Consider the following 25,400-nt stretch of genomic DNA (forward strand, 5'->3'; position numbering starts at 1 on the left):
ATCAGGATGTCCTAAAAACTGCCTGAAAAGCCTTCAGTTAATCCAAAATGCTGCAGTGAGCATACTGACGGGGACTAGAGAGAGCAGATTTTGCCCACACTGGCTTCTCTTCCTTTTCGATAAAGCCCACAGGGCTGTGTTAGATGACCTTGAATTCTCCGTGCAATAGGCCTATATTTATACACCACTCTGTATTTAACCATTGATCTGTGTCTTTGGTCCCGTCTCCGCCCCCTCAGCCCCTCAGCGGTCGGTCAGATTGAGCCTGGTTTTGGTGTTTCTGTTAACAGTGAGTTTTTCCGTTGTACTCTTGCCACGTATGTGCTCATAGGGACTTTTCTGATTAGTGTTGGGTCTTAATAATATAAAGTTTTCTGAGGCAACTATATACATAAATGTAATGAGACCCAGTGAGAACGCGTGGTTAAACTGAACAGCGACAGTAAAGATGGTGGTAACCTATGTTTTTAACTGTTGTTTAAAAAACGTTTTTTACTTTATTTTAAGGAAAATGTGAAAATGTTGATATGGTCTGACTGTATACATCTACGTGTTAATGTCCAGCACACGGTGTGAGCGTGTCGCGCGCTCCCTGTACGCACGAGCACGAGCTCTGGGCATGTCCCGTTGCCATAGCACCGCAGTAGGAAACCCACAACAGCAGGCGCACTGCAGCGATGTCTGCCACGGGGGGGAAAGAGGGAGGAAAGCGGCGATGCTCCCTGCTTCTGAGACCGTACGTTAGCCGTACTCTTTTCACTGCAGCTGTCTGCACGTACACGCAGCCACGGTCACTTGTTGTTTTGCTGCCTTCCAGCTCCACTCGTACCACCTCAGTCTCACACGGAGGCCCACGCGGAGCTCACCAGCGTTCCAGACAAACCACGAGTGTGCTGGGCTGTCACAGCAGGCGGAGCCTCGGGGGCAGCAAAGTCCTGGAGAAGAACGTGGTTCAGACTCCCAGACAGGCTGTTCGGGTACCTGAGCATCACAGGGACACTGTCCTCACAGTCTGTGGGTCCTCTGAACAGTTTGTAAATGAGAACACCAGTCACAGACTCGGTACTAGATTCAGATTAGACGCAGTTTCTCATCAGTTTCACAGAGTAAAGACCCGCGTCGTAGACTGTGTTTAATGCATATGTATGCTGAAAGTTTAAAGAAGTAGGCTTACATCAAACTCAGGCTGTAGTCACAGTTTTATTTTGCAACCCAGACAAAAACACAAGATTTCATTTTGTGGATTTGTCTTCATGACTGATTATTCTGATGCCTCTAAAATTAATTACATTCAACTACCACTCACCAATTTTTCAAAGCAGTTACCCGAGTGCTTTGTGAAAAAGGCAATAAAAGGAGAGATGCAGGTAGTGGAGTTAAATACCATGATGTAGCGAGCATGTAGTGATGTAGAAGTACCTCCAGTGTTCCCTTGGGTGCAGTACCAAGTTAGCTGTAGCTAGCTTCTGTGTTTCTTGCAGGTGTTTGATGAAGTAAACAATGATGTCACTCCTCAGCCGCTGTACCAGGCTGATCCAGGAGCAGTGCAGCCCATGCTGTTTGTGGATGAAATGTCTGTGGGCTCAGCATCAGACCAGCCAACAGCCACGGGCAGCTTCACTCTGCCTTTCTCCAGGTACCAGAGTCTGAGGTGATGCAGCTGGAGCTGCTCTGTGAGGCTTGAATGTGTGGAGTGCAAATGTTAAAGCATTGCTTGAATTTGAATATCATTTTTCTCTGCAGGCCTTTCCATGTCTTATCTTTTCTAGTAGCTAAGTTCTCATCGGTACGTCGTTGTTCCGCCATACCTCACGTGGCTCTTATTAAGCTCGGTGACATCCACGCCGGTGTGGCTTGTCCCTCGCTCGTGTTCTGAGGTTGGGCAGCATTGTGGTTATAACCTGGGGACCCTTGAACCCTGACCTATCCTCTTTTCTTTTAAAATCTTTGATATGTGAACGTGATTGAATCAGTCGGGGAACTCCCAGTGATACAGGTTTGGGTGGAAACCATTACATTACATTTAAGCTCAGTAATTATAAAACAGCAGAAGTTTGAATCAACCAGGGCTGCTGAAGCACAGCTTCTTACTAAATTGTGCCACCAGTTGAGCAGGTCCATGGTGCAGGGAGGCAGCCACAGCCAAGCACTTCCTGGAGAGAGCGAGGACAAACTGTCTAAAGTGACTGCAGGTTACACGCTTCACCCTGTAAAAATGTGCTCGCAATGTTTCCAGGTCAGTATTTGGCAGCAGCAGAATATCCAGCCAGTCCACCACAGAGTCCGTGGATGACGAGGACATGTTTTCTAAACGTGACATTCCCCTCAGTTTTCCAGGTTAATAAATTGTTTTTTTAAATGCACGCTTTTCCCTTTATCCTTTTGATTACTGCGTTCATGGTGTTTGAGCTTGTGTGGTGGTTAATGAGCACAGTTAATGCAAACTAAATGGTTTTTTCAATCTCCACATATTACTGTGACTAAAGCTCTCAGTTCTCGGTCACACCTACAACGTATCTTTGTGGTGTTTATAAGAGTTTGTTCATATATTTTCTTGCTAGATGTGAAGGTAAAAAAGGACACGGAGAAAGAACAGGTGACAGAGGACATGTTGAAGGACATCACGGAGGTCTTTATCTCTGAGACAGACACCTTTTCACTGCTGGACATGCCCAGCATCTTTGTGTGTGTGGATGCTGATGAGGCAGAAGCTACCATGTGGGTGAAGTGTTTCCCATATCTGACTGGTTGAGACGCTTACATATGCACCTGAAATGTGCTACTGGCACGTTGTGATTTTACCTCGTTTTCACAGAGCAAGAAACCATCAGTACGAGGAGGTCTGCAGAAACAGAGTGAGCAGGGACAAACATGTGGAGCGATCAGTGCAGACGCTGACCGGAACAACAAAAAACAAGCATGTCCAGAGTAACGGGCTGATGGTGGTGGATGCAGGTGAAGCTGTTATTCTAATGGTGACTTTTATAAAAGTTTTAAACACACCCAGGTCAGTGTACCTAAACATGAAGCTGGACTAACTTGATTTTTGGCAGCTTTATTTAGAACATGGCTTTCTTTCATCTCAAACTGTGCTTTTGGACTCAGTCTATTTAAAGTGTGATGAATATTTGGTTCCCAAACTTTGGTGTGTGGAAGTGTGTCGCTGTCTTAGATGTGTAGTGTTCACAGTGTGTTTGTTTTAGCTCACTATGTTTATATCAGAGTAGTTCATTGTTACCTTTTCACCATTTGAACTATTTATCTGCCATTTTTAGCCAAATGTTCTGGCTAAAAATGGCGAGCTAGAACATTAAGCTAGCCTCTTTCCCAACAATTTATGAACCGCAGATTAGCATTTACCTTTTTATCCACATTAGTGTCTATTTATCTGATGCTGAAGGTGCTGCAGAGGTTTTGGTCTGCATTGACCTGATAGCTTAATGCAGTTGCTGCAGATTAGTCGGCTGCAGCTATCTGATTATCCACTCATGTCCCAAAGGCTTCCTTGTGACTGTGGAGACCACTGAAGTACACTCAATTCATTGGTATGATCAGGAAATTCTTTTCAGATTATTTGCAGTTATCAGAGGATGGGTAGGCTGTGGTCAGCAACAATATTCAGCTAAGCATTGAAATGATGCTTGGTGCGAAGGAGGCCCAAAGTGTGCTGGGAAATGATCCCCCACACCATCACACACCCACCACCAGCTTCACCTGTTGGTATCAGGCAGGATGGAGCTGTGCTTTCATATATGTTTACACCAAATTCTGACCCTACCCCACCCTTCTTTTTAGCTTTTTACACACTCTCAATAGTAGAACCCACCATTCACTATATCCTTATATTGTTCTACTTTCTACTTTAGTTCTACTTTCAGCAGTTCACTTCATCCATAAAACAGAGGATGGAGTGTTGAGCTTTTATAAATGCACAGTGTTTTCAGATGTTTGCATGTCCACAGCCACAAATGTTACCGTCTGCGACATGTATGAGCCTTTAAGTGAGGCTGAGCAGGAGGAAACAGCAGGTATCTGTAACCCAGTGAAGACTGACCACTCAGAGGGTGTGACGGACTCCAGCAGAGGTGCAGACAGGAGTGTGTCAGTGGGCAGCACAGCCACTACAGGTAACTGCACCCACTGGTTCACTGCTTCATTCAAACAGGGCTCAGGGTTCGTCATCATTCAGAAGTTTTAACAGTTTCATTCTTTTTACAGTAGAGAAACTGTTTTCTTGTATTTGTCTTCAGTCAGTGCCTGTGGTTCACTGAAAGAAGTGGAAGTAAAAGCTTTAAACGCTGAGACGCAGTGGAAGCTCATCATGCTGTCAGACAAGTTTCAGCTTTGCTTACAAACAGTGGAGAGAAGCATCCTGCAAAACAGCTTCCACCCTCAGCTGGCTGCTTACAGACAGCTGCCTGTGCTGGGAGGTAGTGCTCACAGCACCGTCACAGCACCGTCACAGCACCGTCACAGCACCGTCACACCACCGTCACACCACCGTCACAGCACCGTCACAGCATCCTCACACCATCGTCACAGCACCGTCACAGCATCCTCACACCACCGTCACAGCACACTCACACCACCGTCACAGCACCATCACAGCACACTCACACCACCGTCACACCACCGTCACAGCACCGTCACAGCACCGTCACAGCACCGTCACACCACCGTCACACCACCGTCACAGCACCGTCACAGCATCCTCACACCATCGTCACAGCACCGTCACAGCATCCTCACACCACCGTCACAGCACACTCACACCACCGTCACAGCACCATCACAGCACACTCACACCACCGTCACACCACCGTCACAGCACCGTCACACCACCGTCACAGCACCGTCACAGCATCCTCACACCATCGTCACAGCACCGTCACAGCACACTCACACCACCGTCACAGCACCATCACAGCACACTCACACCACCGTCACACCACCGTCACAGCACCATCACAGCACCGTCACACCACCGTCACACCACCGTCACAGCACCGTCACAGCACCGTCACACCACCGTCACACCACCGTCACAGCACACTCACACCACCGTCACAGCACCATCACAGCACCGTCACACCACCGTCACACCACCGTCACAGCACCGTCACAGCATCCTCACACCATCGTCACACCACCGTCACAGCACACTCACACCACCGTCACAGCACCATCACAGCACACTCACACCACTGTCACACCACCGTCACAGCACCGTCACAGCACCGTCACACCACCGTCACAGCACCGTCACAGCACACTCACACCACCGTCACAGCATCGTCACAGCACCCTCACAGCACCGTCACACCACCGTCACAGCACCGTCACACCACCGTCACAGCATCCTCACACCATCGTCACACTATCGTCACACCACCGTCACACCATCGTCACAGCACCGTCACACCATCGTCACAGCACCCTCACAGCACCGTCACACCATCGTCACACCACCGTCACACCATCGTCACAGCACCATGGTAACATTACTACTAGATGAAGCATTAAGATTGTAATGAGTGAAATCATTTTTTCAGACCCAGAGTGTCCAGTGAAGAATGAGATGGTGGAGCAGAGGACGGGGGGCACGGACGGTGGTCCGTCTCTGCAGTGTCTCTGGGTTTTCAGCTGTGAGCTCAGCAGAGGACGCAGCGTGAGCTGCATGACCTGGAACAGAAAGAATCCGGTAACAGAACAAAGATCAACTCCAACTCACAGAAACTGATTCAAGAGCAAAGGGCTTGAAGTTAGTGTACATTTCTGTGCAACACAAGTCTTTTGTCCTTGTGTCATTCATGTGTGTCACTAATGTTGCTGGACTGTTTTTCAGTCTGAACAGTGAAGTCAGAGTGAGCTGGGTTATAAAAATATACAATTCAAAGGTAGTATAACCAAGTACAGTTAGCTAACTTTCAGACACACCTGCAGTGTGGAGAGAAGGCCGTACCTTTGCTCAGTTAAATGCTGAAGGAGCCTGGCTAATATTGGGTCTGTCTCTTCTGATAATATTGTATTGAAGCATGCTGATCACTTGAAAGAACTGAACATGATTTATTGAGATAGAGAAATGAATGTATTTGGCGATTAGACTGTGGTGACCCATCAAAGCAGTGCCAGGGTTTAGGACAGGACCCCCCACAGCTGAGACTCTGGTGGTGATGATGATGAAGACGGCTCTGGCTGAGGGTGGGGAGGTGGAGGGTTGCACAAAGGAGAATCTGAAAGGAAGAATGACAGAGAGCACACATGTAAACCGTGCAAAGTGGAAGCTGATTGGTTCAAAGAAAGACAGCGTGGGAAAGCGGCAGTCGTGTAGGAAGCAGACTAACACCCAGGAAAGCAGGCAGACGACTGATTACAGATCCTCCTCGTGTGGCTGTCTTCTAGGACCTCCTGGCTGTGGGTCATGGCAAGTTTGACTCTGGGAACCAGAAACCAGGTCTGGTGAGCTGCTGGTCCATCAAAAACCTCAAGGTATGACTTTGCTTTGGACTGGATTTAGTCAGCTCCCCTCATCATCATCACACAGATTGTTGACTGAGGATGTTCTTCCTCCTGCAGTGGCCGGAGCACGTTATCCACTGTGACAGCGCCGTGACCGCTCTGGATTTCTCTGCTAACAGCCCCAGTCAGCTGGCTGTGGGCACACATGACGGCAGCATAACAATCCACAGTGTGCACAGTCAGGACAACAGGTCACGTGGTGTCAGCAGCCGGTGAGGGGCGTGTGCATTGGACAGTGCAGGTCTTTTACTACACACTGAAAGTAAACCATGCTACTGCTCTGTCTTTGTTTCATGTGCTCTGTGTAGGGAGAGTCCCAACAGACACCTGGGGCCAGTGTGGCAGCTCAGGTGGACCCAACAACAAGTGAGCTCGACGGGGGAAGAGAAGGTGGAGGCCCTCCTCTCTGTGGGTGCAGATGGCAGAATTAGCAAGTGGTTTTTCTTCAAAGATGGCCTCGACTGCATAGGTACTTAGCAGCCGGCTCAGTGCAGTCAGCTGAGACAGCATACAGGTCATCGTTGTCTCTCAGGATAGTTCCAGCCTTGGAGAACTTCAACTCTCTCTTTGGCCTTCAAGATTTTAGAAGAAATTCAGGAAAAATGTCCTTTTCTAAGTGAATCTTGGCAGTTGGCAGTAATGTTAAACTCTAATGGGTGAGTATTTTGTCAAAGGTGTGCAGAGGAGAAGCAGAGCTTTTATTTCAATGGTCACAGGAAATGAAAAGTCCAATCTGACAGAAATACTCAACAGATGCTGTGCTAACTCCATAGATACTGTTGCAAATCTCCCAATTCTTTTAATCTTTGGGCTGAAGGAAGGACAGTACTCGGTGTATAAATGCTCAATCAACAATCATTTATTTCCATACAATTCAACACTTATGAGCATTAGAACCATCATGATGGGGAGACCTGCCTGCAGAGGGTCACAGCGAGTCTCAAAATGGTGACGGGTTACACAGCCTCTTATAGCAGCCCCCACCTAGTCGTAAAAGCCTAAATGCCTAAATTATGACCTCGGCTCCCTGTCTTTCTGCTCTCTGTAAGGTGGGGGTGTGGAATGTGGTCTGTCTCTTCTGCCCGAGACACAAAGTCTCCTGCTTACAACCTTCTTTTTATGATTCAACAATAAAGCATGTCAAGAAAACAGTGTAAGACATTCACAGCAGATCAAGGATACAGAGTGATGCACACTTATCTAATGAACTACAAAAATGATTGTTCTTTTAACCCAAAAGTATAATGAGGACTAAACTACATGCACAGCACACCATCTAAACTAAAGGATAATATATGTCCTACAGCTGTTATCATAATTCAACTACTTTGATTACATATATAAGGTAACATATGATAACAGAATAATATCACAATACTCTAAGCTAAGAAAAAGTACACAAAATCCAACAACAACCACGGACTAGAACATGAAGACATGCCTGGCACCACAGAGACGAACACAGTGCAACTCAGACTGACTGTTGCTCTGTGGTGGCTTCTGCATGCTCTTGCTCACAGACAAACAGACAACAGGCAATGATCAAATAGCTCCTTCTCTGCTCTCACCTTGGTGTCAGGTAAATGATATAAAATGATCCATTTCTTGCCGTAGACTTGATGAAGCTAAGGCGGATTCAAAATACAGAGACACAGACTGGAGGGAAGAGGACCGAGATGATGACAGAAAGTGTCCTGACAGCACTGACTCCTGGGCTCTGCTTTGACTTTCATCCCACAGTAAGTTACTGTTGGTCTTAAAGAGATAGACCCCGCTGACTCAGGGACCAATCAAAGCAAGACGACCACAGTGCTCTTTGTCTTTTACTTGCTGCAAGGGGAGTCGTCAGGATCTTAGATAAGATAAGATAAGATAAGATACCTTTATTAGTCCCACAAGGGGAAATTTCTTCACCTGGTCCCCCTCACAGTCCTTTTATTGACAACAGCAGTTACAGAAACATCTCGTTAGTCATGTGACAGATCAGGCACTCACACGTGAACATGTGATATGTGAACATGTGATATGTGAACATGTGATATGTGACATTGTCTGCTACACCACATATCACTGTGACCTTTCACCAACATCTCCAGTCACCCCACATATGGCATAACCTTTTAACATTCTTGCTAAAGATCTAATAATCTTGGCCTTCCTGCACAATGACGACCATATTGATCCACAGTTCTCTAACAGAGATTCATGAAATCCCTGAGATGTAACCAATGTATCCCACTGTGTTCCACTGTTCCTGCAGGACTCCAGTATCTACCTGACTGGGACATGGGAAGGTCTCATCCACCAGTGCTCCTGCTCCAACAGTCAGCAGTTCCTTGAAACCTACAGGAAACACTTTGTAAGTGCTTCAGAGTAAACGCTGCCAAAGACTTCTGGAAAAAACATCTGTTTATTCCCCAAAAGCCTTTTTATTCCAAACTGAAGCTCCAACTGCAGTATAACGGCTCTGTAGGGACACTGCTTATTTGTCAGTTAACTTAATTTTAAGGAAAACAACAGATAAAGTAAACTGACACCTACTGGTCTGTCTCTGTAAGTCCTCCTGGACTGACTCAGCCATACTGGGATCAGGGGTTTGGTTTTGGACTGGTTTGTAGTCACCTTCATAAATGGTATCAGTCTAATTTTAGGCTTAGGTAAAGTTTTGGACCTGATTTCAGAGTGGATGTGGTTTGATGTGAACTGGGTTGAGACTGGTTTATGTCTCATTGTGGTTTTAGAGTTTCTTTCTGAGGTTTATTGTTTAGATTTTGTGTCAGCATATTCCTTTATTCTTCAGTCAATTATGCTGCACACACAACTTGGAGTCATTTTCACCAATTCTTTGATTTACAGCATATTTTAAACTTTACAGATTCTTCTCTGTGTGAATGTGATGTTAAGCCTTAAAACTTACTAAGTATTCTTGGTATGTGAAGGCAGCGCTACATTGTTACAGGAATGTATAAATGTTGTCCACATACCAATAATCCTGATTCAGTCAATGAAATGAATTTCACTTAGATCTGTAAATAAAACACAAACTGCTTTGGAAATGAAAATGTGATACATATATAACATATGTACACACATATGCTGCGATCTTTGTAGAAAGATTCTGAGTGAGTGAAGTCTGGCAAAATAATAACTTCACTGTTTGTTACAAACTGCTGTTCTTATGGTGCTGAATCTTCTTCGTGGGTGTGTGATATACACTCAGACACCTCTTCTTCTTCTTCGTCAGTGTCCTGTAAACTGTGTTGCGTGGTCCCCTTTCAACCCTGATGTGTTCCTGAGCTGCTCATCTGATTGGACCATCCAGCTGTGGAAGCAGCACCACTTGAAGCCTGTGTTGGGTTTCACCTCCGCCCAGAAGGCTGTCTACGACATCAAATGGTCCCCAAAGTGGCCTACTGTATTTGGAGCTGTCACCGAAGGGCAGCTAGAAATCTGGGACCTGAGTTCGAGCATGTGAGTACCTTTGGGTGGCGCTGTCACTCGGTGTTCCTGTTCCAACACACAGTGGTGTGTTTGTGTAGCTTATCTGCCAGTTGAATTGAAAACCTTTAGATAACTTCTTATTTCATAGCAGTAATGATACATGTAATCAATGTAGCCTATTTGCAGCTCTGAGGGCCAGGATCACTGATTCACCCGTAGCTAGCCAGGCCCCTGTAGCTGCTGTAGCTGAAGATAGCGTAGGCCCCGCTAGCTGTTCCCCGGCAGACCCCAAGCAGCTGGGGAAAGAGGGCGGCTGGGTGACGGTGAGGAGGAAGCATAGTCTTAAACAGAAGCCCCAGGTACACCACCAACCATGTGTCTAACTGTTTTTCCCCACTTGGTGACACACCCGCCGGGGGTCAAACTCTGATTATTGGCGATTCTGTTTCTAGACATGTGAAACCTTCTGGAGGAAACCTGGTCTTGTTAGGAGAGACGGCATCCATCCCACTTTGGATGGAGCAGCTCTCATTTCTAGAAACATCAGACTTACATTTGAAAGTCTGATGCTTAGCCTCGTCCACCCCAGCTGTAAAACTCAGAAACCAGTCTTACTTGAAAACTAAGGTCTCTAATCAGAAGTACCTGACTCCGTGGTATAATTCTCAAACACGTAGCCTAAAGCAGATAACTCGTAAGCTGGAGAGGAAATGGCGTGTCACAAATTTAGAGGATCATCATTTAGCCTGGAGAAATAGTTTGTGCTTTATAAGAAAGCCCTCCACAAAGCCAGAACATCTTACTATTTGTCACTGATTGAAGAAAATAAGAACAACCCCAGGTTTCTCTCTGACAAAAAGTCAGAGCTCTATCGATCCAACCATCCCTTTAATGTTAACTAGTAATGACTTCATGAACTTCTTCACAAATTTTTATCATTAGAGAAAAAATTACCAATAATCATCCCACAGATGTAATATTATCTACAGCTACTCTTAGTACCATTGATGTTAAGTTAGACTCTTTTTCTCCAATTGATCTTTCTGAGTTAACTTCAATAATTACTTCCTCCAAACCATCAACGTGTCTTTTAGACCCCATTCCTACAAAACTGCTCAAAGAAGTCCTGCCATTAATTCATTCTTCGATCTTAAATATGATCAACCTATCTCTAATGATCAGCTATGTACCACAGGCCTTCAAGCTGGCTGTAGTTAAACCTTTACTCAAAAAGCATCTCTAGACCCAGCAGTCTTAGCTAATTATAGGCCAATCTCCAACCTTCCTTTCATATCAAACATCCTTGAAAGAGTAGTTGTCAAACAGCTAACAGATCATCTGCAGAGGAATGGTTTATTTGAAGAGTTTCAGTCAGGTTTCAGAGCTCAGCACAGCACAGAAACAGCTTTAGTGAAGGTTACAAATGATCTTCTTATGGCCTCTGACAGTGGACTCATCTCTGTGCTTGTCCTGCTAGACCTTAGTGCAGCGTTCGATACTGTCGACCATAATATCCTATTAGAGCGATTAGAACATGCTGTAGGTATTACAGGTACTGCACTGCAGTGGTTTGTATCATATCTATCTAATAGACTCCAATTTGTGCATGTAAATGGAGAGTCCTCTTCACACACTGAGGTTAATTATGGAGTTCCACAGGGTTCAGTGCTAGGACCAATTCTGTTTACATTATACATGTTTCCCTTAGGAAGCATCATTTTCACTGAAAAACTAGTTCATGCATGTATTATTCTCAACTATTGTGATTCGTTACCATCAGGTTCTTTTAAAAACTCGCTGAAAAGCCTTCAGTTAATCCAAAATGCTGCAGCAAGAGTCCTGACAGGGACTAGAAAGAGAGAGCAGATTTCTCCAGTATTGGCTTCCCTTCATTGGCTTCCTGTTAAATCCAGAATTCAAAATCCTGCTCTTCACATACAAGGTCTTAAATAATCAGGCCCCATCTTATCTTAATGACCTTGTAGTACCATATCACCCTATTAGAGCACTTCGCTCTCGCACTGCAGGCCTACTTGTTCCTAGAGTATTTAAAAGTAGAATGGGAGGCAGAGCCTTCAGTTTTCAGGCCCCTCTTCTGTGGAACCAGCTTCCAGTTTGGATTCAGGAGACAGACACTATCTCTACTTTCAATATTAGCCTTAAAACTTTCCTTTTTGCTAAAGCATATAGTTAGGGCTGGACCAGGTGACCCTGAATCCTCCCTTAGTTATGCTGCAATAGGTGTAGGCTGCTGGGGGATTCCCATGATGCACTGGGTGTTTCTTTTTCACTCACTATGTGTTAATAGACCTCTCTGCATTGAATCACACTTGTTATTAATCTCTGTTTCTCTTCCACAGCATGTCTTTATGCTGTCTTCCTTCTCTTTACAGTATAAAGCACTTTGAGGCGACTGTTGTTGTGATTTGACGCTGTATAAATAAGATTGAACTGAATGTGAGTCAGACTCAGAAGGAGACTCCACCTGTGCAGCCCTCTGTATCACCTGTGTCTTGTCCATATATTCACCTCTTTCCTCCAGTCTGGACCCCGTCATTGTGCAGCCTGCAGCCCCTGGTGTGAGGATGACGTCCTTGCTATTTTCCTCTCAGGCTGACTGTGTTGTGGTAGGAGACACTGATGGTCATGTGACTGTCTACCAGCTGAAGAATCTCAGTGTAGGAGAGCAGAGCCAGGTAACATTAAGCTGGTAGAAAGGACGGGCTGATTGTAGTAGTGGGAAAGAAGCAATAAGGGAGACATCTCATTTCAAGTGCTGTCTGCCTGGTGTGTGTTCGATAGCAGAGACAATGACGTGGTTTTAAATTTTGTTCTGGATGTTTTCTTACAGGTGGATGTTCTGGAAGACCTCATCTGCTCTGCAGCATCTAGATAACTTTATGAAACAAACACATGTATGTCCAGTCAGCCTGAGGTTGGTGACAGAGTCATCTGTAGAAATCTACACAAAGATAGCCACAGTCCTGTTTCCATTGGCTGCTGCTTCATGAGCAGCTGTAGAGGTAGACTAGGTTACAGATAAGACAGAAGAATCAACAGCTAGAAACATGTTTGTATGGCTGTTTATAGGTGAGACACCTGACCAGTGTTGGTCAAGTTACTTGAAAAAAGTAATCAGTAACTAATTACTGATTACTTATTTTCAAAAGTAATTAGTTACTTTACTGATTACTTATTTTCAAAAGTATTTAGTTACTTAGTTACATTTTAAAACATGATTTATCCCCTAAATAGGTGACAAAGCAATAGATCTTTTAGCCCAATTCTACTTTTTCTGCATAATCGATCATATAAAATGTAATCAACTGGAAAAGTCTCTTTAACTTTATGCATCAAGCAAACATTAAATTATATGCAACATTCTCTGACTGGAAGAAATTTGTTGAACATTTAAACCTATTTTCTGCACATTCCAGCACATAAAATAAAATTGTTTTTTGTGTTTACACTCAGTCTTTCAAATAGATGCAAGTGAAATACAGCAGAAAAAAATAAAATAAAATAAAATCAAAAACTAGCGGTCCTGTTGCTCTATTTTCACCTGTATAGTAGGAGTGGGGTAGGCGGAGGTTTGCCCTGGTGCAGGTGTGCCGCAGCGGTCAGTGGAAGGATACGCCAGTTTCTCTGTGAATGTCACATTCCCGTGGCAGCGCACTGTCGGTGCTTGCTCGGACGTTTAGGGGTTTTTTTTGCTGTAAAAGAAAGTTTTCTTCCCACACAGTGAGCAGAGGACGCTAATGTTTTTGTCACTTTTTACGGAATCAAACTCAAAGTAAGGTCAGTACTTCAACGCTTTAAACGCTGCATGCTCTTACTCTCTGCCACACTCGTTATATTATCCATTTTTGATCTGCACACAGCTGTTGCCACGAACGTCTCACTCGCTTACGTCACTGTCACGAGACACTCTCGCAAAAAAAATCACGGTTCTAGTAACGCAGCGTGCTTACGGGAAAGTAACAGTAATTTAATTACCTTTTTGCAATAGTAATCCCTTACTTTACTTGAAGAAAGTAATCAGATTAAAAGTAATCCCATCTCTGCACCTGACAGTACAATAAGTGTCCCAACCAGACAATGATTTGGATACTATAGAGGACCTATTTAACTTAACTACAGTAAGGTCTACATACAGCCAGAATTTTAATTTAAGAGGCCCTATTATGCTTTTCCTTATTTTGGTAATATACGTACAGTACTGTTTCAGACATGTAGTGTTTCATATACGTAGGTCAGTGTATGTGCAGGTAATCCATGTAACTCAGTTCCGTATACTTTTGACTCAGTACAGTGTCAACAGAGGGGATTCCCTTATAGAGTTGCCTCAGTTATTTCTGATGTTTTGGTCATTAAATTCCCAAAATCATACCAAGCACATGGAATCCACAGTCTCAGCATCCCACAGCAGTTTGTGTCAGGTGACTTTCAGTGAAGGTTATGAAACAATGACAGTGTGATGATAACAAAGAGAAGCATGAGTCATTATCTCGTCATTACTTGGACTTTATTGTTGAGTTTAGCACTTCACACTACCGTTAGCCATCATCTCAAACTGTGTCACTACTGACTGGTTTTCCTCCTTTGGAGTAAACTACCAATCAGACAGCACATCTGAGCTGCTGTCACACAGTCTGAAACACATTCAGATACAGGAAAGTATGACAGCAACAACACGCTCAAAGCTGAACATCATTTGCATATTAAGAATTTTACTGCTAGAAAAAAATAGTGCAAAGCTGAACATAGTGAATTTGCTTTATGTAGGATTTCCTTCAAAATATTTGTCTTTTGCCAAAGTACTGTTGACAAATTCAGTGCATGAATATGAATGACTTTTTATGTTAGAACCTGTGAAATAAAGTGTGTGTGCCGTGTTCAGTCTGATACGTTTGACATGTATGAAACATCAGAATCTGTCTTCATTTAATTGATTTCCTCTAATGACTCTTTGTGTCTTTTATTGCTAGCATGTGTGCTCAGAGGTTTTCAAAGTGCATTATAAGCATGTCGTGGCTTTGTGTCCCTCGCTCTGCATTAGTAGAACCTTAAAAGACCAACAAATATAAGTTTGTCATACTTTATCGATGAAATTGTCTTGGAAAATATAAATAACATCTATAGCAGAAACAGTGTATCACTCTTGGTCTTGCAAGACAATTTTGTGTCCAGTTGTTAATTCTTGAACAATGTGCACCAATCTCTTACAAAAGATGTGGTTTGCTATGGTTCTCTAACCCAACCAGGTTACTAAAGTACTGAAAATGAGGAGACAACATTACAACAACTTGCCAAATAAGCTAGGTCCATCATGTGCAGCCAAGAAACCTGTGATCTGCCAAAGTTTAAGGGGTGGATTTTGGTACGACTTTTAAAGGTCTGTGTTTCCACAACCAAGACGTTGCTTCAGGCCGTCTACATCCTGTGGTTCTGAACTTTGGATGAACAAATGGCAGCAGCCGTTTATCAGAAGCACCCAAACTGTTCTTGGCGATGGTCTGACTCAGTCCTTGGGCCACAACCTTTTATTTCCTGTTAGCGTTGTTTGGTCTTTGCACCTGCACGTGTCCTTTGCTTCCAGCAAAATGATTGTGACAACGGACATTCAGCATCTAGCAGATGTTATATATGCAACATGCAGCAGCAGTTTTTTACAGTTACCTGCCTGCTATACCCAAGAGACGTGATGATTTACGGTGTCAGTCCTTTCATCACAGAATGGGCCACGTGACCAGTTAAAGTGGTGACAAACTGTTGGCTCTGTCTGTCAAAACGAAAAGTAGTTATTGGGGCTAAAAAAGGATTTACAGCCTATTAAACGTGCAAGAGAGCTAATCCAGTTTCCAGCGAGTCCATCATCAGCTGGGCTGATTCATAACCAGAACGTCCCAAGTGTGAAGTCAGTGAATCAGTGCTGGCCCGGTGCTGAACAAAGTGAGGCTGAAGGGACTGTGGAGACATCAGCACATCACATTTTATATTGGTTTTATTATAATGTTCTTCTAATAAGGAACAAAAGCACAGACACCAACCTCCTGATCTGCGGAGCAGTGGTGGTAGAGGAACTTCATCTCAGCTTTTTAGTAGAAGAGGGGGTGAGGGAAAGGTGGACTTTGGAGGGCTTCGGGGGAGGGAGGATGGAGCAGTGTGAAGTCTTGGACAGGTTTAACCTGACACAGAAAACAAGAACACATCATATTTGTGTGTGTGTGTGTGATCCAAGAGCAAATACTAACCTTGATCCTTCACAAAAACAAGCACAGCGAACAATTTCTCTAAAAATTCTTCTGATGATTTCTACGCTCACTGCAGGAATCAACATCTGCACATACACTCTGTACAAGAGACAAAATACAAATACGCTTCAACGTGTTGGAGGTACCTCGATTTAACTCATGTGGAAGTAGCCCAGTTCTTGGTTGTGTCAGGTTAGCAGTTTAGTGATGTTAGTTTACAGGAGAAGCCGGAAGCACGTTGTGAGTTTGGTTCGTGGTCGTCCTTCACTTTTGTTTCTTTTTGCCGCAGCTCCCATATCCCCGATTTGTAACTATTTACTTTTTACAAAATGTTTCTTGAACTATGGCAGCATCTTATTTATCTTATATATTTAGGCCGTGGATTCAGGGACCAAAACAAAAACCGTAATGAGCAGAGGTATTATCTACTGATTGTGTGTCTGGCGGCAGCCAAGGGTGGAGAGCAGAGGCAGCGGGCAGGCCAATCGAAACGCAGCTCAGGCTGCAGCTGCAGCAAAAACTTGGGCGTAGTAGGAGGGATTCTGGCAAACCGTCAGGAGGGGGAAGTGGTGCTCTACCAACACGGTGTACAGTAAAGATGGAGGCCTGCTGACTCCAACTGAGGACACTGTCAGGCAGTAGAAGGAATACTCTGACAACCTCCATAATCTTAATCTCACTCATAATTAACTAAAGTATCCAAAAGACAACAACTTCTCTTGTTGCATTTAGGTTCCAGTTTAACCAAAGAACAAAAAAGGATACATCAGCTCGAGCAGGTTATACACAACATTTACACTGCACAGATGAGAACACAGCATGATTTCATTCAGTCCAGTCTGTCTGTTAGACAGCGTGCAAACAAAGCATGCGTTCTTTGTAGCATTCGACAACAGAGTCACTTACTGTATGTACTTGTTTTCTGACATCCACAAAAACATATTGGTGTCTATTATATCTCCTTGTTAATAGAAACTTTGTGTCCAGCGTTTGAGCTAATTCTCAACGTGTCTCTTGCACTGACCACAATAACCATTTATCGTAAATTAAATTACAGCAATTGGTACCTTGAGCAGGATGACGCTGATCTCGGTGGGCGTTTTCCCTTCAGTGCTCTCAGTTTGTCTCCCTGTGTCAGACTGACTTCTTTGCAGTTATTCTGCACAGACACAGAAAGAAAGACACAATTAGCAGCATGAAAACACAACATTGTGATCATAACTCAGTAGCCTGTTTGAATTCTGCAGTAACCATTAAAAAAGGTCATGTTGATGCTATGAAGTCACACCGCTGACCTCATCCAAGCTATATGACTTGCAGAGCACGGTGTTGATTGACAGGTCATCCATGCTGGAAAGCAGCGAGGACACTGCCTCCTGTTCCCTCCCTGCACAGAGTCAGAGCGGTGAAGCTGCTGTTGCTGCAGCTGCTGCTGCTGACTCAGTCTCTGTTGGACCAGCTGTTTAGACCGATGCACGTCACTCTGAACCCACAAACTGTGCTGCTTCCTGCACACAAACATCAAACACACGCCACAAACTAACTGTGATATTATGTTTAGCAGGTATAACATTCAACATCCTGGTTTAGCGTGTAAGTAGACACACAAAGCTAGTAGCCATTAGCAACAGAGCACTACTGTGGCGTAAGGAGGAAGTGTGCGTCCAGAGCTGAGGAGAGAAACAAGCTGCAGCTGAACACTGTGACTGCAGTCTGCAGCAGTAACACAGTTTTCAGGCTTTTTTAAAATTACATTTGATTTATCATCCACCAGTTTCCCACTGCTGCAGTCACCACCACCACCAGCTGCACATGGGCACACTGGGGAATGCCTCACCCTGACCTCCACCTTTTGCTTCTCTTCTAACTTTTACTACATTTCCAGCATGCTCCAACCATGACCTCAGCATGGAGAAACATCTTGTGTGGTAACAGCAATAGATGCCACAGCCTAAGGACAGACGGGCCTTGTTTGTCCAGCACATCTCACAGATGCTCGATGAGATTGAGATCTGCCGAAGTTGAAGGCCAAGGTGACACCTCAAACCCTTCCTGATCTACTTGTGCTTTGTGTGAAGACTCCAGCGACACTCGAAGTATTAGTGAACAGCTGTACTCAGTGACCAACGCCTTTTGGGTCATTGCAAAATGTCAAACAGTTTGTGTTTAAATAAAAAAAACTGGAAACAGAAAAAGATCCAAGTGGACCAATCACACCTTCACAGGTAAACGCAATGACCCTGATGAAGGCCACTAACACGTTATTGTTCCCTAATACTCTGTCACTGGAGTCTTCACCTCATCAGAGCTTTGCCTTCTCCGTGCACCTTGGAGGTGAAGTTGCCGTCTGCTTGTGTTTTGTGACAGGGCACATTATCCTAATGAAGTGTTGCAGACGTGTCTGTGTGCACATCATATGGAAAGCATTACTTCTGTACCTTCATGAACGGCACTAAAGGTTAATGATTGTCTCCGACTGAGACCTTTGGAGTCACGGAAATTGGACCGTTTGGTTTGAGCGGTCACAGCTGAGGCACAAACTCACTCTTCTAAGAAGTTTTGCTGTGGACCGATGATAGATCCAGGTCTGCAGATTCTGATCCAAGCAATCGCCTAGGCTGCAGTAAACCGGAAGGTAGCAGCCAATCAGAGTCCCCGTGCGGCCTAATCCAGCTGTAAATGGATGAAGTGTTTAAAGAGACAAAGTTAAGATAAAAGAAATAAATGACATCAATTAAACATACATAAACACTTGCAGTCCTACCTTTACAGTGCACTGCCACTGCCCCGTCTGTACATTCACACACATGCAGAAAGCGTCTGACGATGAGGTCAGAGGGCGTGGTCCCATCAAGAAAGAAGAGGTCGTGGTGTTCAAATCCTGCATCCTCAAACCGCCTGCCATCATAAAACTTCCTGTTCAGACGAACCACGGTCGTTACGTCATTTTGGCAAAAGTATGAGAAGTATGCATCGGGTGTGTGAAGGGGATAACCTGGAGACAGAATCAACAATAACTGAGTTCCATCATACGTTTCAATCAGCGAGGGTCTGTTTTTAATGCAAGTACTGTCTCTTAATGCAAACGTAAAATAAGATTCAATGATGTAGTGTCAACTGATTTATGTTGTAAGGTAAAGACATTAAATACAGAGAAAACCCCAACAATCGAACGGCCCCAAGCACCTGCTGACAGTGGAAAAGAAAAACTCCCTTTTAACAAGAACCAGGCTAAGGGAGGGGGGGCAATCTGCCACATGTGGTCGGGGTGAGGGGAGGACAACAGGACAAGAGATGGACTGGAAGAGAGCCAGAGGTGAATAATAACTACGTGCAAAGTGGTGTAAATACACAAATTAAAAAGAGCTGAGTGATGAAGAAGCATGAGTGCATCATGGGAAACCCCGAGCCACTGCAGGGTTCAGGCTCATCTAATCCAGCCGTAACAACATGACAACTCACACATGACAGCACTAAGCAGGAAACAATACACGCCATCAGAAGACAGCAGGGTAAGGTTAGCTCTTCTCAGCTGTTTCAGGACGTGCAGGCACTGAGGGGCTGCAGAGGCCTTCTGTCAGGCCAAGCAACATGAGCACTGATGTTGTTTGGAGGCATGCTTTTAGCTTTTAGCTTTGAGATTCTGACTCACCATTTTTTATCTTACCACGAGAATGAGGGCTACTGAACGATCCAGTTCATATCTCCATTTTCAACTCGCTAAAAGCACAAAAAGAAAGGAAAGAAAGACTGTGATAGAGGTTAGCGACATATCAGTTAAAAACATTGGCTCCAGAACACCTTAATTATACCACCACTGCAGTAATGAACACATACAGTCTGTTTTGGGGGGCTTTTACCTTTCATTCGAAATCAGTTTTGTTGTAGTGGACACAGGTGAGCTGACTTTTACTTCACTGAAGTGGTACTCACTGACTGTCTATCACTTGGACGGGGTGAGTTATGGATCAATCTAACTGAGAAACTGAGGAAATACAGCGTGCACCAACGCAGGCCTGGACATGCACTGTACGAGCCCTTGGTTGGCCCTGACTGTGTTACTAACAGCACTGCAAATTAATTGGATGAATAACAACCGTACGTTATTTATTTCTTACGGTATCCTGGTCCTGTTTTCATTGATATAGACCTGTAGAACAGTCAGCACTCTGCAGTCTGTTACCTCATAATGTTCATATTCTTCTGCACTGAACCTTTCAAAATCCAGGAAACCATGTTGTAATGCCTGCAGAGGAAAAGAGCAGAAACAGATTTTCACAACAAAAGCACTCAGAGCATACAACTCTGCAGTGGTTTCACAGATTCAGTTCAATTCAGTTTTTTTTTAGCACCAAATCACAACAAAGTCACCTCAGGGCAGTTAATATTGTACGGTAAAGACCCTACAGTTATACAGAGGAAACATAATCAGACCACAACTATGAGCAGACACACTGGTGACAGTGGGAAGGAAAAACTCGTTTTTAACAGAAACACATGTGTCACCAGAACCAGGCTCAGGGAGGGGCGGCAATCTGACTGACTGCTGAGGGGCTGAGGGGACGGAGACAGGACCAAAGACACACTGTGAAGACAGTGTGAGATTAATAACAAGTATGATTCAGCGCAGAGAAGTAAGTGAAGAAGAAACACCCAGTGCATCATGGGAATCCCCCAGAAGCCTACACCTATTGCAGCATAACTAAGGGAGGATTCAGGGTCACCTGGTCCCATTCTACTTTTAAATACTCTAGGAACAACAAGTAAGCCTGCAGAGCGAGAGCGAAGTGCTCTAATAGGGTGATATGGTACTAAAAGGTCATTAAGATAAGATGGGGCCTGATTATTTAAGACCTTGTATGTGAAGAGCAGGATTTTGAATTCTGGATTTAACAGGAAGCCAATGAAGGGAAGCCAATACTGGAGAAATCTGCTTTCTCTTTCTAGTCCCTGTCAGGACTCTTGCTGCAGCATTTTGGATTAACTGAAGGCTTTTCAGTGAGTTTTTTGGACATCCTGATAATAATGAATTGCAGTAGTCCAGCCTGGAAGTAATAAATGCATGAACTAGTTTTTCAGCGTCACTTTGAGACAGGATATTTCTAATTTTAGAGATGTTGCGCAAATGGAAGAAAGCAGTCTTACATATTTGTTTAATATGTGCGTTGAAGGACATGTCCTGGTCAAAAATGACTCCAAGGTTCCTCACAGCGTTACTGGAGGCCAAGGTAATGCTATCCAGAGTAAGAATCTGGTTAGATACCATATTTCTAAGCTTTTCAGGGCCGAGTACAATAACCTCAGTTTGATCTGAATTAAGAAGCAGAAAGTTAGCGGCCATCCAGGTCTTTATGTCTTTAAGACATTCCTGCAGTTTAACTAATTGGTGTGTGTTATCTGGCTTCATGGACAGATAGAGCTGGGTGTCATCTGCATAGCAGTGAAAATGTATGCTATGTCTTCTAATGATGCTGCCTAAGGGAAGCATGTATAATGTAAACAGAATTGGTCCTAGCACTGAACCCTGTGGAACTCCATAATTAACCTCAGTGTGTGAAGATGACTCTCCATTTACATGCACAAATTGGAGTCTATTAGATAGATATGATACAAACCACTGCAGCACAGTACCTGTAATACCTACAGCATGTTCTAATCGCTCTAATAGGATATTATGGTCGACAGTATCGAATGCTGCACTAAGGTCTAGCAGGACAAGCACAGAGATGAGTCCACTGTCAGAGGCCATAAGAAGATCATTTGTAACCTTCACTAAAGCTGTTTCTGTGCTGTGCTGAGCTCTGAAACCTGACTGAAACTCTTCAAATAAACCATTCCTCTGCAGATGATCTGTTAGCTGTTTGACAACTACTCTTTCAAGGATGTTTGATATGAAAGGAAGGTTGGAGATTGGCCTATAATTAGCTAAGGCTGCTGGGTCTAGAGATGCTTTTTGAGTAAAGGTTTAACTACAGCTAGCTTGAAGGCCTGTGGTACATAGCCGATTATTAGAGATAGGTTGATCATATTTAAGATTGAAGCAATTAAGAAGCTTCAATCTAATTAATTAATGGCAGGACTTTGAGCAATTTTGTAGGAATGGGGTCTAAAAGACACGTTGATGCACTGGCTATTTCTTCTTTAGTCGTTTGTTTTCAATTCCTGTGTGTTTGTACATCACTGAAGTATTTAATCATTAGTAATTATTAAACTCCTTTGTAGTTCTCTCTGCTCTCTTCGCTTACGCCTCACCCATAACCAGTCACAGTGAATTGCTGCCTCCTTAGACCTGGTTCTGTTGGAGGTTTCGTCCTGTTGGAAGGGAGTTTTTCCTTCCCACTGTTGCCAAGTGTATACTTCTGCAGTGCTGTAGGGTCTTTACCTTATAAGTTAAAGTACCTTGAAGTAACTGTTGCTTAGAATTAGTGCTATGAATAAAACTGAATTCAATTACTGTTGTTACAGAATAGGAGGAGAACAATGTCAAATGTGGCTCAAACAGGGATTTTTGCATTGAAATGAGGTATGACCAAAATGAAAATTAATAAGTGTCATTTTAATTTTACTAAAATCATCTGTGTTAGACGTTGTTGCTACCTTGTGGATTCCTTGTAAGCAGTCTAGGACGGTGAGGTTAAATGAGCACTCACACACACACACACACACACACACACACACACACACACACACACACACACACACACACACACACACACACACACACACAGTGAAAGGAATACAGTAATAGTAGTGTAGTTATAAACAAAAGCTTTTATAATAGGATAGGGTTCAGATCATATCTGTTCACATATGGTCTCAGACTTGTTTGCACTGTAAATAAACATAAACCATCACTAAGAGTGTAAAAACTAAGCAGCACCTGTTTAGCTGAGCTGAGCTCAGGACTGGGAATGGGGGGAAACGCGTTCTTAGCTCAGTCTAGATGAATGAAATCAACCAACTGGCACCGCTAAAGCTCACTAAGAGCTCATAAACTGTTAACAATTCATTCAAATTTCTGAATTCAGTTTTATTTATATAGTGCCAAATCACAACAGCAGTAAAAACCCTACAATAATACGGGAAAATGTTCCCATCCCAAACTTTTTTTTTTTTTTTTTTTTTTTTTTTTTTTTGGCCTGTCCCGTTTGGCTCTTTTGCCATCAGAATTGTTGTCTAAAGGCAAAGAAAGATGCCCAACGGATTTACTTTACCAAATTGACCATCCCAGCCTTGCCATAATGGTCCATTTGATTCACCTTTTATTGTTTATTTTATTTTCACTTACTGAATACGGGACAGACTTGACTGGGGGAAAGAAGGGGAGAAAGAAAGAGGGAAAGAGAAACAGCTGAGAAGAGGGACGGGGGAGAAGGGCAAAAGACAAAAACCAACAGAACGGGCAGAGAAAAAAAATGCATATATCAATCACCTGGATCACCTGCTGAGAAAGAAAAAAGAAAGCAAGCAGAAGAGAACAAGAGTAATAGAATAAACAACATCACAATGATATATGGGAATATGACAGTAAATACTAAATGTTAAACATTATTGTGCAGCACATAAGATCAACAGAACACAGTGTGCTTTGAGGTAGGAGCCAAAAAGGGTGTAGTTTGTGGGTGTGATCACCCGTGTGTACACCTGTGAGCATGGACGCGCTTGTTTTTTGTTTTTTTAAAAGGTTCCTTCATGTAATAATCTGCTAGAGGGTGTGGGGGGGCCACAGCCCCGTCCTCCAGGGCGTGAAGCAGGTGTGGAGGAGATCAAAACTCCAGACATCCAGAGGCCCCCAGAACACAAGAGACCAAGGAAGACCAACAGAGGGGCAGCTGCGCCACTGTCCCGGAAAGAGCTGAGGAGAGTCCCAGATGAGGGCTCACTCAGCAGCCGCGGAGCAGAAGCCAGGGGGAGTTGCAGTGACGCGCCCGTGAGCTCCGCCGGCAGCCAGCTGCGCCTGAGTGACCGAGCCCCAGGCTGAGAGGCCGGGGGCACCCCACCTCCGAAGTGGCCCGAGCGAGCCCCAGGCTCCAGGCCCCGATAAGCGGCCGCCAAGGAGTGAGCCGGTGTGTACCTGGACGCCCATCCCCGGACACAAAGAACCACCAACGCACCGATGTCTGAGGGGGTCCGCCACTGGCAGGGGAAGTGGTGGTAGGGGGAGATAGGCCTCCAAACCTTGGAGGGCCTGAGATGTCCCCAGAGAGGTGGCGCCTGACACCCAACCTGACATATAGACACAGACATACAGGCACACACAGATACAAACATCCATTCCCACCCTCATGCTCCCATCCCAAACTTAAAAGTGTGGGTTTGATGAGGTTTCCTGACTTCCTGGAACGTTCATGCCAAGGTCGCCAAATAATTTCCAGCTAGGTGGAGTTTCTTCTTGTTACCCCTGCTTCCAGTCTTTATGCTAAGCTAAGCTAGATTTAACAGACAGAGAAGAATAGTGTCTCAGTAAATGCAATGACAACAGCCCCAGCATGAAGTGCTGTTTCATAGAAAGCAGCAGCCTGTACCTAAACGGCATGTAGCCTGTGTTGTTTCCTGCTATCAGAGTCCTGTAGGCACCTTCTGGGCTTCTCTTCAAATACATCACCTACAGGGCAGAGGTTAAACTACGTAACTAATAATGGACAGACAGACGGGCAATCAGATGATGTGATGGACAAATGAAATGATATTTACAGCATAGGCACCAATGAGAACAGCAGCATTGGCTCTCTTCTTCTGGTCATAGCTGGTGTAGTGAACCAGTCTCTTTCTAGACATTGTGAAAGACTATAAACCAATAATGATAATCAGTGAAAACAGCACATGTGCATTAATACATTTAAAATAAGCGTCTACTGTCAGAGGAGTGCACACACACCATCAGAGCAAAGACCTTTCAAAATAAGAGTGTAATGCGTTTTCTAAATGATATCTATACAGCATACAAAGCCCTGAGTCTGAAGTACAGACCTTCATCTGCATTACCTTCAGCTTCTTGTTGAGTTTCCAGCAGTATCTGTACAGCATGGCCAGGTTGAGGGGCCCAAAGTCTGCATAAAAACTGCAACACACAGTGAGAGAGATGTCAAATAGGAGCTTTCAACAATTACAACACAAAAACAACACACACACAAATCAGCCACAAAACTAAACCCACTGACAGGTGAAGTCAGTGACATTGTTCAT

At 44.2% G+C, this 25,400-nt stretch overlaps 1 protein-coding gene, 1 long non-coding RNA gene and 1 pseudogene across 3 annotated transcripts; 1 reads left to right on the forward strand and 2 right to left on the reverse strand.

Moving 5' to 3' along the window:
* The first annotated feature begins 223 nt into the window (after positions 1–223).
* dnai4 (dynein axonemal intermediate chain 4) lies at positions 224–13,343 on the forward strand. The gene is made up of 18 exons (XM_004565410.4): positions 224–289; positions 565–736; positions 818–977; positions 1,482–1,636; positions 2,237–2,337; positions 2,562–2,718; positions 2,816–2,955; positions 3,963–4,127; positions 4,251–4,430; positions 5,553–5,701; positions 6,403–6,489; positions 6,577–6,731; positions 6,828–6,988; positions 8,134–8,258; positions 8,780–8,878; positions 9,764–9,990; positions 12,503–12,656; positions 12,812–13,343. The coding sequence occupies exons 2-18, from the start codon at positions 678–680 to the stop codon at positions 12,854–12,856; spliced, it is 2,319 nt and encodes a 772-aa protein (XP_004565467.3). The 5' UTR covers positions 224–289; positions 565–677; the 3' UTR covers positions 12,857–13,343.
* LOC143413548 (uncharacterized) lies at positions 5,549–8,228 on the reverse strand. Its single transcript, XR_013094149.1, has 3 exons — positions 8,088–8,228; positions 5,963–6,233; positions 5,549–5,682 (listed from the first exon to the last, which is right to left on the reverse strand). It is a non-coding gene; the product is annotated as an uncharacterized LOC143413548 (long non-coding RNA).
* Positions 13,344–14,463: 1,120 nt separating the features above from the next.
* LOC112429779 (dual specificity protein phosphatase CDC14AB-like) lies at positions 14,464–25,400 on the reverse strand (annotated as a pseudogene). Its single transcript, XR_013094293.1, has 15 exons — positions 25,372–25,400; positions 25,200–25,275; positions 24,909–25,001; positions 24,741–24,819; positions 23,424–23,443; positions 22,812–22,859; positions 20,398–20,460; positions 19,867–19,934; positions 18,979–19,209; positions 18,760–18,887; positions 17,642–17,722; positions 17,510–17,597; positions 17,282–17,373; positions 16,011–16,148; positions 14,464–15,927 (listed from the first exon to the last, which is right to left on the reverse strand). The product of XR_013094293.1 is annotated as a dual specificity protein phosphatase CDC14AB-like (transcript).

This window comes from Maylandia zebra, linkage group LG18, assembly GCF_041146795.1.
Source record: "Maylandia zebra isolate NMK-2024a linkage group LG18, Mzebra_GT3a, whole genome shotgun sequence".
NCBI classification, from domain to species: Eukaryota; Metazoa; Chordata; class Actinopteri; order Cichliformes; family Cichlidae; genus Maylandia; species Maylandia zebra.